Below are 18,132 nucleotides of genomic sequence, written 5' to 3' on the forward strand. Positions count from 1 at the left end.
ATATTCTTAAGCCCACAGAACTTTTTAAGATTCATTGGATAATCTGCTACAATGAGAGGACATAAAGTAAATTTGCCATTTATAAAAGAGGTCATTTAAGTAGTTAGCTCCCAGACAAATGATTTACATAGAGACCGGGAAGGGCAGGGCACCTGTGTGCTCACCTTAGGAGCCAGTTGAAGATTCATGGGAAATAAAGGTAAAGCATCTGAAAAATTAAACTGTGGGCTGGTGGGATCTCTGTCCACCTGGGCTGTGGGAGTCCATCCGTGCCTGAAAGGGGCTCGGCGTGGAGATTCAGGTCCCCGCTCTGAATACCTGCCATGCATCAGGAGGTTCTGGCCACCACTGACTAGTACTTCGCAGCTGCGACTTTCTCCCCAGAATTTGGGAATATGTAAATTACAGCTGCACTCTTTTGTTAAGATGGAAGATCTCTTTGCATTTGTCCTTCCCTTATCGCTTGTAATTTTTCATCCTTGGATTCTAAAAGGCAGGAATTAATTTTCAAATAATTACTACAGAGTGGAAACCCACTTTTTCCTTTGTGCTAAGGGAATGATCAAAGCCGGCAGAAAGAAGGGGGTAGAGGCTGTGGGAGGTGAGAACAAGGGTGTCTTCAAGGACTTCTTCAGTTGTGTTAACCTGGGTGTAAATCTGTGTTGTGGCAGAGGGTGGGCTGCTGGGATTTCCTGGAGCGTTGAGGAGGACGAAAGTCCTTGGGGTACTGGGTTTTCTCCCTCTTCCATGGTGTAGAAGTGCCTGAACTGGACACAATGCCCTAAATAAATCTTTGCCGTGGTCCTTGGGGAGCCCGGCATCCCCTGTTGGGCAAGGCCAGCAATGCGGGAGCTGACTCGATCTGGCCCAGGAGCTTTGCCTTCACCAATTTGCAGGGAACTGTGCCCACAGGTGCCGTCTGGGCGAGCCTGAGGTCAGGCATGTGGGCATTCGTGTCCTGCTCAGCATTGGCCTACTCTGCTGCTTCGCTGCCTGGTGGGAGGACGGCTGTGGCTTGCAGAGTGGGGCTTCCAAAGTCTGCTAGGCCGTCTTCTGGCTGTTTTGTTCCTGCCTTTGGAAGCGCACCCTTAAAACCTACCGGGGAAGTTTGCGATTATTTAAATCTTGTAGCTGTGACAAGGCAGAGGTAGGTAGACAGGCCAATTAGAGCTGTATGTGGGAGGGAAGGAATTCTGTGAGCCAGAAAGTCTGAGCGAAGAGAGTGGATGCTAGTTGTGTCTTGTCCTTTTTTAAACAAGGTTTGTTGATCTGTAAATTTCTGGCATGGTTGAAATGTTCTTGATGGTTGAGCCTTAAGAATGGGGCCCCAAACAAGAATGTGACCAAAAGTGTGTCGCAGCTTGAATCACTGAAGGTTGAAGTATTTGCCTAGAAAAACGTTCGGGATGGTATTCCACAGTGAATGCAAGCCCTCACAGTCACCAAGTCGGGCCGGCGGGACACCCCCATTTGGCTCCTGAGGCTTGTGTTGTGAGGCTGCTGGCTGGGACCAGGGCTGCAGTAGGAGGGTTGGCGCTGAATAGGGAGGGGGCGGGGGCGGGGCCACCTGGATATTTCATTTCACTCCCATTTTGGAGTCTGATTAGCCAGTTGCGGCAGGGAAGGCCAGCAGTGGCACTTTTCTAAACTGAATTCTTTGAAGTCGGATTAGCATATTAATTTTGAGCTACGGCACTTATTTTTCATCTTTTGTTTTGTAGTATAACGGAGAATAGAGCAGAAAAGCTTAGGTTTCAACTTCAAAGTGTGAAATCAGGTGATTACTGCTTTTGTGCTTGGTTAATCATTTCTGGGATTTAGAGCAAACCCTTTCTCTCCGCGTACTCTGATGGCTGCTGAGTGCCTGCTTGGGGCTAGCAGACCCCTGCAGTGGACTTCCCCTCCCCTGTCCTGGCAGCCCTGTCCGGCCTTGACCAGGACAGACAGACACCTTTCTACCGAGATGGAGAGGTGGCTACATAGGGAAGTTTGGGGAGCAGAAGGTAACCTTTAGTTTCCTGTAATCATCTACTTGGAAAATGCCTGTTTATAATATAAGTACTTAGTTTATGACCTCTTGTGTTTTATGATTTAGTAATGTATATAAATCTTAATTGAATATTTTTATATGAAATTTGGGAAGACTGCATGCATTCCAAATGAAGCTTCATACCTAGCTCCGAGTAGGGAGCCATAAATACGCACTGAAGTGTTAATTATTGTTGGGCTGTCTTGAGATAAGTGCAATTTGCTTTAATTGGGTTCTTGGATGCCACGCGGGTCTTGGATGTGGCAATTCATTCCCACTTGGGTTCTGCTGGGTCTGGCCGCCCACCTCTCGCACTTCCCTCCCCTCTGCCGCCCCACCTCCCAGTCCAGCCGCTGCAGCCAAATGGCCAGTTAGACCTGGGCTTGTCTTGGGGCTTGGTTTACCCTTTTGTGTCCTCAGTGCCTTCCCTGGGCGTCAATGATTTAAAGACTAAGCCTCAAGTGTTTTTTCTGAAGTCTAATTGATGTGGCTGAGTAATTTTTTTCAAATATCTATTTATAATGTGGTAAAATACACGTAACGTAAATTTTGCCATCTTAACTATAAGTTTTAAATTGTAAAAAGCATATAACAAAATTTACCATCGTAACCGTTTTTAAGTGTGCAGTTCGGTAGTGAGTAATGTTTAACAGCATGGGGAGTTCAGTGGAGTGTAGAAGGAACTGTTTTTTCAGTGAGCTTTATCCACATAAGATGTTAAAAGCCTACCCAGGTTAGAAACCACAGTCCAGTGGAGAATTCAGCCCTGGGTTTTGAACCTTGTCTTTCTTCCCTTCTTCTAGGACCGGTTGCACCTGAGTGAGTTTGTACCCAGGTATTAAACCCTTGCTTCCTTCCTGCCTTTGTTGAAAAAAACCAAACCACCATCAGCAGAAACCACTGCCCTTCCTGGACCTCTGCTTTTGGTATCTGTTTTAAGTGAGAATTGGCAAGTTTTCCAAGTGAGGAAAGTGAAAGCAGCTTTTCTGTTTGGTAGACTGTTGTATAGTGCTTGCTTCTCAGAGGTGGTCATTTTTTTCCTCCCACGTTTTTACTTTTAAATCTCTTGCTGTGATGTGACCCTGGACGCCTTTGGTGGGTTGCTCAGCTCCCTGCTGGTGACTCCACGGAGCTGCGCCCACACCCTGGTGATAGTCCCATAGCACACAGACCTCATGGTAGCGAAACCTCACCTGTCTCTGGAGTTGCAAGCAGTTCTGGGGTGACACCTTGAATCTTCACCAATGACTTTGCTCAGCACCTTCCTCCTCTGACGCCAAGGAGTGAAAAAGGCCTGCTTTGAACTCAAAGCAGAGAAACCTGCCTGTCTTTTTACTGTTTGGAGCCCAAGTAAACAGTGACTTCACACTATTTTCCATTGTGTTGAGTACATCCTGTTGGCTATCAGACTGAGCAGTTTTAAATTGGTTAACCCTCCAGAATTTTTATATTGTTAGACTGACGTTTAACTTCTGAGTGTCTGGACAAAAGCCTTTTGCTAGCTGGAGCCTAAAGTGGTGTTGTAGTCAAGTTTGCTTTTGACTTTTTGAAAACCATTTAAAACAGGGACATGGAATATTATGATGTTAATTTGGTTTTTAAAAGAAAATCTCCTTTTCCTTAATTCTTTTAATTACCATGGCAAATGGTAGCCATTAGACAGTTTAAGTACTATTTTTAGATAACAAAGCTATGGGAGAGTGGGGGTTCCTGGAAGTGGTGGGTAGGCTGCCTCTGCCTCATTTTGTGTAGTTAATAAGGGGTTGAATCTCACAACGTTTCCTTCATTCTTAGAAAGTGAAACCTAGTAGGGAGCTGTTCTTTCAGAGTCTTTCGTGAGGATATCTTAAGGTTTCGTTCTCTGTGGGTTTATACACATACGAAGAAACAGTAAGTTTCCTATGTGTTGAGTTGGTGCCATGTACACATTCACGCCTCACATTTATTGAGTGGAAAGCATTTGCTAACTGAGCCTCCTGCGCGGATGGGGCACCCGTTAGCTCTGGGGAGGCAGCCTGGACACCACAGAATTGCTCCTCGTCTGGGGCTGGGATTCCAGAGGAATCTCCTTCTATTACCCAGGGACCCAAAGCTGTCTGGACAGAGCAGGGTCACAAGACTTGTGCATCATGGGCATATATCCCGCCCCTCCCCTTGCAAGGCACATGCTTCAATCGCATACAGATAGGGATTAGTATGGGTGACAGAAGGAGTCTGTCCTGCTGAACTCTGCGTCGGATGCCTGGGCTTCAATCCTGTCACTGTTTTAAGGCTTTTGATTCCCTGGTTGTCTACTTGCTGACTGATCTAGTAAACTTGAAATACACCTGCCTAATAAAAATGGTACATATGTTTTATATATTTTGGTTAACAAAGGACTCCACTTTTTAGGCACTCCTGGAAACATGACTTTTTATTTCTGCCCATCACTGGAGAGAGCCAGTGGCAGTGTTGGAGAAAGGAAGCTTGGGCATGGCCATTGGCAGGTGCAGGGGATGGCCGGCTCCACCCCCAACTAGCTCTGGTTCCTTTTGATGAAGTGCTTTCCTGAAGTAAGCCTCAGGGTCTGGGGCTCCTTGGGCTTTTCACACAACCTAGTCTGTCCGCTCATGGTTGAGTGGTACCCCAGGTGCCTGGTAGAAGTCCCCTGCTCAGATTGTCTTCGCTACCCCAGCCAGCTTTCTGTGGGGGCGCTGCCGCAGTGCTGCTGGCCCAGGGAGGGCGGGGATGGGTGGCTAGGGTACTGTAGGTTCTCCCTGTGGCGCTCGTGGCTCCTGGGGCAGGAACGCAGACTTTTACCAAGAGAAGAGGGAGATGACAGCCTGAGGGGCTGCTCTGGGACACAGTGTCCCAAAGGACCATGCGGTGTCCAGGCTTTGCGTCTGGGACACTGTTAAGGTTTCTCTGCATCCGGGGGAATAAGGATGGAACTCATGCGTGGCAGCGCTGCCTATTTGTCATACTGGATGCCGTGGCCGTCGTAGCCAGGGGCTTCACCAAGGCTCTGGGAAGGGCTTTCTTCACAGAGTTGGATTTCACTGAGCTCAGACTTAGTGGCGGGCACTGCACTGGGTACGGGCCTAGGGAAATACCTTAGCCAGTCCCACTCCCCATTTCTCAGTAGGAGCCTCGGCAGCTCCTGTCAGCTAGACAGTGGTGAGTTCAGCAAAGATATTCTGAGCACTTACTGGTGTTCCCGAGGGGCTAATGTAAGTGTGTATGTGCAGTGTTAAAGTGAGTGGCCGTGTCAGGAAGACTGGGTGACTCTGGCCGTAGTCGTTCTCTGGTTTCGAGCACCTTTCCTGCCGCCATGTTCTGACCACAGGCTCTGTGTGACTGGTTTGAGTATGACCTCTCTTTGGGCCTCGTTCCCTGAAAACCGAGGAGAATCTCTGTAGGGCCTCCATCTCCGAATGACAAGCCTGTGAGTATGTGTAAAACCCTCCCAGAGGGACATCCTAATAAGGGTGTGTGGGTGCAGTCTGCCAAGTTCCTAATACGAGGAGACGTAACCCTTGCATGTAGGAAGCCAGCATCAGAAAGATACAAGGCTGCGTTTTGCCAAGTTGCAAAAAGATCTTTTCTCCACAGAGCATGGAAAGCCAACACATAGCAGTTGGAGTTCTGCCTGGGACATCGCCCGCTGCTAAATGCAGAGCACTTAGTCATGAAACAGATACCCCATGTCGTCATGTGCCCGCAGATAGACTGAGCTTATGTTCTGGTAGGACAGGGTGTGTCTCAGACTGGTGCTGTTTTCAGATGAGCTGAGAATTTGAAAATGGAGAATCAGATTAGAAAAGTAAAGGCGAACTGGATCTAATAAGTAGAAAACTAAGTAAATTAAAGACTAAAGACATAGGAAGAAGCTGAAAAACCAAGCATCCTGTATCCTTCCCATTCATTCATTAGGTGTGTATCTGGCACTGCCTGTGTGCTTGGCATACATCAGTGACTGCAGCAGATGTGTCCCTGCCCTTCCATAATTTACCACCCTTCCAACCAGCCGTGGGGTGTGCTGAGCCATGTACTAAATAAGAGTTAAAATATATCAGAAAGGAAAAGGCCATTGAAGGAAGCACTGTGCCACGGTAAAGAAAACTAAAGGTACAGTTAAGATAGCGTAACATAAAAGCCCTAGAAAAATTTAAAAATTAAATGATAAAATAAGTTATAAAAGGGGTAAAAAGCACACAGGTAAGAAAGTGAGAGATGAAAACAACACAGAAGAGTTCGAAGAAAAGCCTTATAGGTTTTTTGGGGGTCTGAGGAGAAGCCTTTCACCCAGAGTACAATGAATACTAGGTGTTGAGAAGTTGGGGTGTTTCCTTCCTTGCCTTTCCTGGAAGAGGACCCCGCAGAGGTCATTAGGAGTTAAGTGGTTCTTGGAACTGATGCCCAAATGACCTGGCTTCTAAGTCCATGGTCGTTTGGTATCCCCATGGAGAAATGTGCAAGTCAAATTTCTGGCAAGTCATTGGTGGGCAAAAGTGACTCAGCCATTCACCGCTGACAGGGAAGAAAGGTCCCCATAGAGAAAGGGGTCTGAAGTCCTGTGAGAGCTGCCTGTCACATGTGGCTTCCGAGTAGAACAAGGTAGTGCAAACAGGAAGGAAGGGGACACTGTGAACCTGTTACTTACCTTGCACTGATGAGAGGGTGGGATCCCGCCAGTGATAGAACACCTTTATTAACTTTCTAAGACAGGTGAATTTCAGATCCTTTCTCATACCTTGTTTGTAGAGCTGCGCCATGTGTTTTTCTGAGCCCTTAGGGAGCAAATGCTGTTGTAGGAACTCGGGGTGCGTACACACTGTTCTTGTGGGGGGGCCATGTAATGTAAACCTGAGTGATACGGGTGCCAAGAGACGGGTGGACAGGGATGAGGGTGATGAAGGGGGTAGGGTTGGGGCAGGGCAGGAGCCGGGATCTGGATTTTAGATGCCGTTCAGGATATGCTAGACACAGGCATGAAGACGGCTTTCCAATCCTGAGACGGTGGTCAACAAGATGCAGAGAGGTGAAATAGAGCAAGAGGTGCTGGGCGTTTTAGGATTTTTATTACTCAAGTCAGGCTCTTTACCTGCATGCATTTCAAGTGCTCAGCAGAGAACATAGACTCACATTCCAGAGAAACTGAGTATCTGCCACCAGCGTTGTCATACCTTAATGTTCTGTATTTTTATCAGATCCTGTTTGAGGAAGTAAAGCAGTTATAAATTTGGAGACTCTTATGAACCCCTTCTTTTTCCTTTGCTCTCTTCCAGCATGGTTAGGATCAGCGACCATGATCCTGAATTTGGTATTTATGATTGCATGCATTCTTTTATTTACATACATAAGAATCTATAAACAATAAATAAACATTTTACATAAATTGTCTTAATATCTTTATGCAATGGGCTCTCTTTGCTAAACATTTTTTGAGATTTATTGATTTTGGTTCTTGTAGTTCTAGTTCATTTTAATTGTCTGCAGAGTTCCATGCCACGAAGGGACTACACCTGTTGGTGCTTTCTCCAGTTCATGGACAGCTGTCCAGCGTTGCAGTGGACATACTTGCCCTCTTCTCTCCTGGTATGTGTGTGTGCCTAGGAGGGCCCAGCTGGGCTGGGGAGCCCTCTCCCGGAGGTGGAATCCGCCCATACCTACTCCCACCAGCAGCCATACAGTTCCTTCCCCTTAGCGATGTCACGTTGTAACAGCTTTGCTCATTCTGATGGGTGGTGGTTCATGTTGCTTTCTTTTGCCTGATTACTAGTGAGGTTGAGCATCTTGTTGTATGTTTACTATTTCTGGGTTTTTGTGGTTTTTTTTAAATTTAAATATGTGTGAATTATCAGTTTGTTATCTCTTCTGTCTTCATCGTACAGAAATTGAAAATTCTAATTAAAATGTATGTATTTTTCCTTCAAGAATTAGAAAAAATGTTTGAGATAACTGGATTCACATGCATTTGTTAAAAGTAATACAGAGAGATCCTGTGTACCTTTACCCAGTTTCCCCCATGGAAGCATCTTACAAAGCTACAGGACAGTATCACACCAGCATATTGACCTTGGCACAGTCAAAATGCAGAGCATTATCACCAGGAGGATCCTTCATGTTGCCCTTTTATAGCCACACCTACTTCCTTTATGCCCTGACCCCCTCTTGAAACCCCTGGCAACCAGCAATCTGTTCTCTGTTTCTACACTTTTGTCACTTCAAGAATGTTATAAAAATTAAATCACACAGTATTCGGCCTTTTGGATTAGCATTTCTCACTCAGCATACTTCCATGGACTTTCATCCAAGTTGTTGGATGTGTCAATAGTTCATTATTTTTTATTGTTCTTTAGCATTCCACGGTATGGATCTACTATAGTTTGATCGATCATTCTTCCATTGAAGGACATCTGGATTGCAACATTTGTTGAAAAAGCTATTTCCCCCACCCCCCATTGAATTGCTTTTGTACCTTTGTCAAAAGTTTGTTGGGCTGTCTTGTTTAGCTCTATTTGTGGATTCTCCATTTTGTTCCATTGTGTTTATTCCTGTACCAGCACAGCCTTGATTACTGTAACTAAGTCTTCATATTATAGGTAGAAAGAGTCCTCTTTATTTTTCTTTTTTACAATTGCTTTTGGCTATTGTGTTGAGAAGCCAGAGCTGATGTATTAAATTAAGAATCTGCAGATTATGACTTGCCGAATGAGGGCGCACAAGCTACCCACATAGGGTCGGCAGATAGCTCCCTCAGCATGGGGACTCCCACTTATGAAAACCACAGAGTCGTTTTTGATCGAGGGTACAGTTTTAATAACACCCCCACAAAGGAAGTGGAGTGACAAACTGTATTACTTACAGATCCCAGAAATAGAGGTAGGGGGGTGTGGGGTCAGTGAGCTCTGGGAGAAGGGCAGTCCTCTGAGCAGGAGATGGAGAGCAGGATAGTGAGTGCCTATTGCTATAAGGTGTTTGGGGTGGAGGTCACTAATGCGGGCTCAACTCGCAGTGGTTCTTTTAAAAGATGCGCTGGGAAGAGCAAAGTGGGAACTTACGGTTGGAATCCTAAGCTCAGGTCCTTATCTAAATGTAGAGACTCTGAGCAAAGTTATCATTCTGTAAAATACCTAGGCAGCAACTCACGGTGGTGGTTTTTCTTATCACGGCTATTCTAGTTCCTTTGCCTTTCCATATAAATTTTAGAATAATCTTGGCTATATCCACAAAAGTTCTTGCTAGGGCTTTGATAGGAATTACATTAAACCTTGAATTAGTTTTCTAGGGCTGTTGTAAAAAATTACAACCTTAGTAGCCTAGGCTAATACACACATTTGTTCTCTCACGGTTCTGGAGACCTGAAGTCTGAAATCAAGGTGTTGGCAAGGCCCGTGCTCCCTCTGTGGGTCTGTGGAAGAATCCATTCCTTGTTTCTTCTCTCTTCTGGTGGCTGCTGGCATTCCTTGGCATTTGGCCACATCACAGCAATCTCTGCCTCAGACTTTACATCCCCTTCTCTGTGTGTCTATAACCTCCTCCTGTGCCTCTCTCATAATGATGGTTGTGGATATGTTATTATGACAAATGATTGGATTTAAGGCCTACTACCCAGAAATCTCCCCACATTGAGATTCTTAATTTAATCACATCTGCCAAAGGCTTTCCTTGTTTACAGATTTCAGTGATTAGGCCCTGATAATTTTTGGGTCACCAGTATTTAGCCTATTACAAACCTGTGTGTCAGTTTGGGTGAGAATTGACATCTTTACTATGTTGAAACTTCCAGTCTGTTAACATAACATGTTTCTGTTTAGATCTTTGATAGCTCTCACCAGCTTTGTATGGTTTTCAGCATACAAACCTAGGTATTTCATTACTTGAGCAATTTAAATGGTGTCATATTTTTGTTTGGTGTCCACATGTTCATTTCTAGCATATAGAAGGGTCATTGATTTTTATGTTTAGTTTGTGTCCTGTGACTTTACTAAACTCACCTGTCCTAAGAGTTTATTTTGTAGATTCCTTGGTATTTTCTACATAGACAATTATATCATCTGCATGTAAGGGACAGTTTTATTTTTTCCTTTCTGATCTACATGCTTTTTATTTTCTTTTCTTGCCTTATTACACTGGCTAGAACTTCTAGCACTATGTCAAATAAGAGTGGTGAGAGAAGACATCCTTGCTTTGTCTGATCTTAAGGAGAATGCATTCAATCTGTCACTATTAAGTATGTTGGCTGTATGTTTTTGTAGAGACTTTTTATCAAGTTGAGAAAGTTCCTCTTTTTTTGAGAGCATTTATCATGAATGGGTGTTGAATTTTGTCAGGTACATTTTCTGCATCAATTAATACGATCATGTGATTTTTGTTCTTGAGTCTATTAATGTGGTGGATTACATTGATTGGTTTTCAAATATTGAACTGGTCTTGCATTCCTGGAATAAGTACCACTTTGTCATGGTGTATAATTCTTTTCATATATTGCTAAACTCTATTTGATAATGTTTTGTTAAAGACTTTGTGTCTCTGTTAATGAGAGAGAATGATCTGTGTCTTCTTTCTTTTTTAGGGGAGAGTTTGTCTTGTCTTGATAGATTTTGGTATCGGTAGCTTCATAAAATGAAGAGGGAAATGTTCCTCGTACTTTCTGGAGAAGACTGTGTAGAATTGGTGTTAATTTTTCTTTAAATGGTAGAATTTACTAGTGAAGCCATCTGGACCTAGAGATTTCTTTTTGTGGGAGTTTTTAAAGTACAAATTCAATTTCCTTAATAGTTTTTTTTAGTAGAAATTATCTGTGTCATATTGGGTGAATTGTGGTAGTTTGTATTTTTCAAGGAATTGGTCTATTTCATTTAATTTGTTAAATTTATTTGTGAGTTATTTGACGTACTTCCTTATTAACCTTTTGATGTCTGTAGGATCTATAGGGATATCCTATTTCGTTCCTGATATTGGTAATTTGTGTCTTTTCTTGTTAGTCTTACTGCAGATTTGTCAATTTCATTATGTTTTTTCCAAATAAAGTTATTTATTTTTCTTGTTTTTGTTTTCAGTTTCATTGATTTCTGCTCTTTATTATTTTCTTCTGCTTGCTTTTGGTTCATTCATTGGTTCATTAATTTATTTTGAGATTCTTGAGGTGGGAGCATAGGTTATTGGTTTGAGACTTTTCCTTTTTTCTTGTGAATTAAGTGCTATAAATTTATGTCTAAGCACTGCTTTAGCTGTGTTTGACAAATTTTCATACAGCTCCACAAATATATTTTTATCTTCATTTAGTTCAGTATAATTTTTTAAATTTCCCTTGAGACTTACTCTCTGGCCCAGGGATTATTTAGAAGGATGTTGTATAGTTTTCAAGTGTTTGGGAATTTTCCCGTTACCGATTTTCAGTTACCGATTTCTAATTTGATTCCATTGTAGTTGGAGAACACTTCAGTATTACTTCATTTCCTTTAAATTTGTTGAGGTTTGTTTCATGGCCCTAGATATGTTCTGTGAACATTTTAAAATAATGTGTGTGCTTCGTCAGATGGAGTGCTCTATAAATGTCTAGTAGATTATGTTGATTGATGGTATTTTTGAGTTTTTTTGTTTCCTTGCTGATTTTCCTTCTAGTTCGATCAATTGTTGAGCTAATGGTTGAAGTGTTTGCAACTAGAATTGTGGGTTTTTAAGTTTTTTCTTTCAGTTTTTGCTTTACATATTTTGCAGCTCTGTTGTTTGGTGCATATACATTTAGGATTGCTATTCTTGGTGGATTGAGCATTTTATCGTTATATAATGTCCTTCTCTGTCTCTGATAATTTTCTTTGCTCTGAAATCTACTTTATCTGATATTAACATAGACATACTTGCTTTCCTTTAATATTTGCATGATATATCTTTTTGCATCCTTTTACTTTCTACCTGTCTTTATCCTCTTGGTGTTGTCATCTATTGATGGCCTTTTTTTTCATTCAGTTTGAGATCTTCCTGGTTCTTGTTATCGGGAGTGATTTTTAAAAATTGAAACCTGGACAATTTTGTATTTTGTTCTGAAACTCCGGGATTCTATTTAGCTGGCTTTTTGGGACACTCTTCTGGCAGGGGAAGGGTGGGGAAGGTGCTGCTGGATTACTGGGAAGTGGAGGTAGAAGTCCAGATAACCCAGGCAGCCTTTGTCACTACCTGACAGTGGGTGAAGTCCTTGTTACTGCTGGGCAGGGATGGGAGTTCTGGTTCCCTGGGCCTCGCTACCACTGACCAGTGGTAAAAGTTCTGACCCTCCTCTAGTCTTCCTTTGACACCATCCAGCAGGGAAGGGGAGTTTCCTTGTTACTGCTTGGGTGGGCATATGAGTAGAAACCCAGGTTCCCCACATGGTTTCCATTGACACTGAGGTACTGGAGGAGGAGGAGGGCAGTGCATTGTTACAAGCCAGTGGGTATGACAGTCCCAGGTCCCTACTTGGCCTTTTCTGATACTATCCCAGTGGGGATATTAGGGCGCCTTCTTACTTTTTCCTGAGGGTAGAAGTCTTAAGTTCCCCACTTGGCCTTTACTCGTGTGGGTGGGAGTGGAGCCACAGTGTTTTCCGTGGTGTTTGCTAGAATAGAGCTGTTATTGTCTGTTTTCTGTCTTGCTAGGCTACCCCCTTCCTGCTTCTTTGGCTAAAGAGAGCAGACTTTTGTTGGGACCTTTTTTTGTTTCATCCCTTGGCATTTCTGGGTTGCCAGCTTCTTCAGCTCCGATTCTGGGATATATGAGGCAAAAAGGAACTCAACCACTGTCTTTCCTTGACTCCTGGCGTCCCTAGCTGGTCTACCTTCTTCTCTTGACTTTTTTTAGAGTCTAATATTTATTTTACATATAATGTTTATGATTTTTCATTGGTTTAGTGTGAAAATGGAAAAATATGTCTACTCAATCTTTCTGGAAGTGGAAGTCCAGTTGTCTTTTTCTTTTATGTTTTTGATGTCTTTTTAATGAAATCCTTCCTTATCCTGACATTCTATATTCTAAAAATTTTTTAAAGTCTGCTTTTTGCATTTGTGTATCTAATGTACCCGGGGCGGGGGATTTATCTTGTTTGTGATGGAAACATGAAGGAGGAACCTGATTGTATTTGCTTTTCTGCATACATGGCCACGTGTCCAGGTGCCTTTGAAACACTCCTTTGCAAGCTGGTTTTGGGCTCTGTCTGGTTCTACAGTCACGGTCTACTCTGCTCCATGTACACTGTCTTAAACACAGTAGCGTTATGATAGGTCATTGGCTGGCAGGAGAGAAAACAATTCCAAAATTGTTTTCCTTTATTGTGTTGGCTCTGTCTCATGAATTTTAGTTCAAACAAAATAAGAACAGGAAGAGCAAAGTCAATAGCAAAAAAACAAAACAAAACACAAAACTAGACCCTGTTGGGATTGGCTTAGATTGGCATAGACTTTAGAATACACCGCCCATTTCAGTGGCCTTGTTTTTCTTTTCCTTTCTTTTCTTTTTTTTTTAGGGAGGGCTCAGCTCACAGTGGCCCATGCGGGGATCGAACCAGCAACCTTGCACCTTACTCTAACCAACTCAGCTAACTGGCTACCCCTGACCTTGTTTTCTTTAGCAGTTTTATTTACCCAGATCAAAAAATATACCACGTGGCCTCTTGACAACTTGGCTCAGGGCAATTGTTCGTGATGGCTGTGGTTACCTGTGGTCACCCAGCAAGTCTCACAATGCATCTGTGTGGCTGCCAGCCTTAGGGCAGGTGTCATGAGCTGCCTGAAGCCAGTGTGGGGGCGAGGGGACAATGTGTGGGGTTCTAGTCACTCTGCCGGGTATGGGGTCAAGAGAGGCCACATAAGTGTTGTTGTTTATTGGCAGAGTTTGCAGATCTGTGTTTAATAAATGAGTCCTGGGGCTGGCTCCTCAGGCCGTTGGAGTGCTGTGCTCCTAATGCCTAGGTCGCGGGTTCGATTCCCCCATAGGCTAGTGAGCTGCGCCCTCTACAGCTAAGATGGTAAACAATGGCTCTGCCTGGAGCTGGACTGCTGCAAGCAGCTGGAGGTCAGCGTGAGTGGCTGTGGGCTGCTGTGGGCTATTGTGTGCTGCCACGAGTGGCCAGTGGCCAGCGTGAGTGGCCGGCAGCCATCATGAGCTGCCGTGAGCTGCTGTGAGCGGCCGACCGATAACTGGCAACCGACTGCCTCAGCCGGGGCAGCGCAAGGCTCACAATACCCGCATGGGCCAGGGAGCTGCGTCCTATACAACTAGACTGAGAGACTACGGCTTGAACCGTAGTGGGCGGGGAGGCGGAAGAAGGGGAGAAAAAAAATTTTTAAAAACAAGTACTGTCATTAGTGCTTGGTATGAGGAGTGGGCACTTGCTGCAGGTCTCTCTGCAAATACTTGATGTTTTAGTCTTGTTTTAAGACTTAATTGTTACATTTGCCACATTGCTTTATCTCTGTATATACACACACACACACCTTTTTCCCCTTGAACCATTTCAAAGTGAGTTGCAGATATTTTTGCTGTTTTATCCCTAAGTCCTTGAACATCGAGGACAGTCTCTTAACCATACCACCATCATCTCACTTAAGAAAATTAACAATAAAGCTTATTTCCAGCCAACATACAAAATTCCTCAGTTACCTCTTTCAGAGCTAGACTTGTGTGGTGTTTTTGTTTTGTTTTGTTTTGTTTCTGAAGTAAATGCAGGATCCAGTCACGTGGACACATTACATCTGGTTGCTGTCTCTAAATCTAGAACAGTCCCCTAGTGTTTAGGGTATCAGCATTTGGAGAAACCAAGCCAGTATCTTGTAGAAGGCCCCACATTCTAGGTTTGTCTGATTGTGTCTTCATGGCGCCTATATTTCTGGTAAAGTGGAAGTTAGGTCTAGCGTGGCACTGCCCAACAGAAATAATAATGTGAGCCACATGTCATTTAATATTTTCTGTAGTCACAAAAAATAAATAAAAATAAGCAGGTAGAATTAATTTTAATAATACATTTAATTTGATATGTTTCTTTTATTATTTTTCATTTATTTATTACTTACCTAATGTATTTAATAATATATTTAGGTCCAAAATATTATTTAAATATGTAATAAATATTTTAAAAGTATTAATGAGATACTTTACATTCCTTTTTTTATATGAAGTTTTCAAACTCCAGTGTGTAGTTGACACTGAATGGGCCGGCCACGTTTCCCGTGCTTAGGAGCCACGCGCCGCCAGCAGCTTAGTACTGGACAGTGCGAGATGAGACTGGATCCCACTCAGGGTAGATGTGCTTGGCAGGAGCACTTAGGGGGGAGTAACTGCCTGGGCGTGGCTTTGAAACCATGGGGCGTGCTGAAGTCTGAGATGAGTTTTCTTCTCTTTCAGGCGCTGGGTGCCTGGGATGGAGCAGGTGTGCAGAGGGTGAGGACCCCGTTCTGGGACCACGTCACCTGCTGCCTTTCTTAGTGAGACTGTCGGCTTGAGCAGACTCAGCCCCGGATGAGGATGCCTGTGGACCTCTCGCTGCTGCTCCCCCTCTGGGGGAGGACCTTTCTCCTTCTGCTCTCCGTGGCTGCGACTCAATCCCACTGGCCCAGTGGCCCTTCGGAGACCGTCAGGGACTGGGAGAACCAGCTGGAGGCATCCATGCACTCGGTGCTCACAGACCTCCATGAGGCTGTTCCCACGGTGGTTGGCATTCCTGATGGCACCGCTGTTGTCGGGCGCTCATTTCGAGTGACCATTCCAACAGATTTAATTGCCTCCAATGGAGAAGTCATCAAGGTGAGACTGGATGGAAAGCATACACGAGGAAGAATTCTCATCTTCCAGTTTAATTTTAGGTTTTAAGTTTTTCAGTTCAACACTCCCAACAATTCTGAGCTTAGTTCTTCCAGGCCCTGCTAAGTGTCCCTTAAGAGAGGGACAGCCACTGAAGTTTACAAAAGGCTCCCTGTATATCTCAGAATAGCATGTTAAACCTATTCTTACTCCCATTTTGAGGGGGTCACCATTAAAAAGCCTTTACATCTGTCCTCTTGGTCATCGAATTAAGGATTTGATGGAAAAGGGCCTGTGTATAGGAAAAGGTCTCTTTTCATTAACCATGGGATTAAAACCAAGACATAAAGAACTTTTAAATGCTTTAAACCTATTTTTTAAATATAAGTTATAAATGTAGGAGTTTTTCTCTGATTTGGTATTCTATGTTTACTAGTGTATGCGGTCACTTAAGAACCAGAGTTAGTATCCAAACTTCAGCCTTGCCCCATCTCCTTTTGGGGACGCAATCTAGAGAACGGGATCTGAGACCCATGTAACAGGAAGAGTATCTTGGCTGTCGCAGGATGGAAATCTGGTGAAACAGGAAGCTTTTGTGTGAAGAAGCACCAGACCTTTGGGAATATGAGACCTTGGAATTTCTCCTAGATCTTGAGTGAATTTGCAGGGGGCCATGTGGGTGGGTGGGGTATACCTCAAACTGCAAACGTCTCCTAGAACAGAGGTCAGCACACTTTCCCTCAAAGGGCCAGGTAGTAAGAGTTTTACTCGTAGGCTTTACAGGCCATTTGGTTTCTGTTGCAGCTCCACAACTTGGCCAGTGTGGTGTGAAAGTAGTCAGACAGTATATAAATGAATGGGCACAGAAACTGAAGTTTGAATTTCATGTAATTTTCACGTCAAGGTATATTATTATTGTTGATTTTTTTTCTCCCCTTCAGTCATTTGAAAACGGAAAAAAAAAAAAACATTTTTAGCTCATGGGCCGTACGAAACAGGTGGCAGGCCAGATTTGACTCACAGCCATAATTTGCTGACCCCTGCCCTATAGCATTCTTTCCTTAGAGGTGTGCCTTGAAAATGAACTAAAAAAATATTCTCAGAACTGTAGTTTGTTAGGGTAGTTTCTACATCTGTTTTGCCTTTAGACTTCTACATACACATAGTGTTCTGGCTACCTATTGGTGTATTCAAACCACCCAAAGTTAGTGGTTTAAAACAACCAATTCGTTTTGCTCAGTTTTGTGACCAGGAATTGAGGGATTCAGAGCACATTGGGGAACCTTATCTGCTTCACATGGCACTAGCTAGAGGGGCTCATCTGTGGCTGGAGGATCCACTTCCAGGGTGGCTCATTCATGGCTGGCCAGTGGGTGCTGCCTGGTGACAGGGAGCTTAGCTGGGGCTGTTGGTCAGGGTCCCTGGTTTCTTTCCATGGACTACTGTCTGCTGAGCCTTGTTTGATTTATGTGGGCTATTGGTTATGCTGACTATTGCAGGTGGCCACTCTGGGAAGCACAGTGACAGAGGGTGCTTGGTATTAGCCAGGTGTGCCCATCAGGTAACATCAGCTCCTAAAACAAGGGCTTCCCTGTACTTTATACACCAGGCTGCAAGGAGGCAGGTCAGGAGAAGGAAGAGGGGATTCACTCGCCTGCCTGGAAGATGTAGCCCTGAGGTCTTAGATCCTATGCTCTGACCCAGACTGGACGCCTTTCCATATCTGGAACGCCTTTGTCCGGTGTCAGCCTGGCCAGCACCTGTTATTCCCCTGCTGTTCTCTAGCTCTCCCTCAAGAATCCACCCCATCGGAACTCCCAGTGGGCTCCATTGATTTGATGATGCAAGAAGGAGCTGCCGGCTAGCTCCAGGCCCTCATGGCCAGCGTGACCTTTCTGAGAGACCTGGCGTGAAGCTCTCTCCTCTCCTGTGACCTCAGAACACGCTAAAGCAGATGGTCCTGGCGTGTGCTCCCTTCGACCAGACCGGATGCCTGTATACAGAGCTCATCCCTGGTCTTGACTGTTCTTTGCTCCCACATCTGCCTTTGGATGCTAGAGTACCCTCCCTCCTCATCAGGGCCTGTGGGGATGGGCCTTTGCTGGGCGGAGCCTCGGCTGCCCCAAGTTGGCCACAGCGTCAGTTACCCATCCTGACTGTTGCCTCTCTCAGGATTGGCGCTGGCTCCCTGCAGGCACCTTTTCTCTGACTTGAGTGAGTGTGGCTCACTGGCTGAGGAAGGTGGTTATATGCCTGGAGATGTTCTAACCCCTCCTCTCCAGGGCGCTCAGGAGAGACAGCTTTGCATTCGTGAAGCGACTGCGCCGCCCCTCTAGAGCCCCCTCAGA

The 18,132-nt window shown here is 44.4% G+C and overlaps 1 protein-coding gene across 6 annotated transcripts in view; it reads left to right on the forward strand.

Annotated features, from left to right (window-relative positions):
- DAG1 (dystroglycan 1) overlaps nucleotides 1-18,132 on the forward strand; it is a 53,598-nt gene that overhangs the window by 24,607 nt on the left and 10,859 nt on the right. For 5 of the 6 annotated variants that reach the window (XM_081073328.1, XM_081073330.1, XM_081073332.1 and 2 more), the window contains one exon: nucleotides 15,389-15,787. In XM_081073328.1, the coding sequence (XP_080929454.1) occupies nucleotides 15,503-15,787 (285 nt within the window). In that variant the 5' untranslated portion in view covers nucleotides 15,389-15,502. Of the gene's footprint in view, nucleotides 1-7,506; nucleotides 7,607-15,388; nucleotides 15,788-18,132 lie in introns of those variants that run through there. The other variant, XM_081073333.1, reaches the window with a different exon arrangement.

This window comes from Rhinolophus hipposideros (assembly GCF_964194185.1).
Source record: "Rhinolophus hipposideros genome assembly, chromosome: 14".
Lineage (NCBI taxonomy): Eukaryota > Metazoa > Chordata > Mammalia > Chiroptera > Rhinolophidae > Rhinolophus > Rhinolophus hipposideros.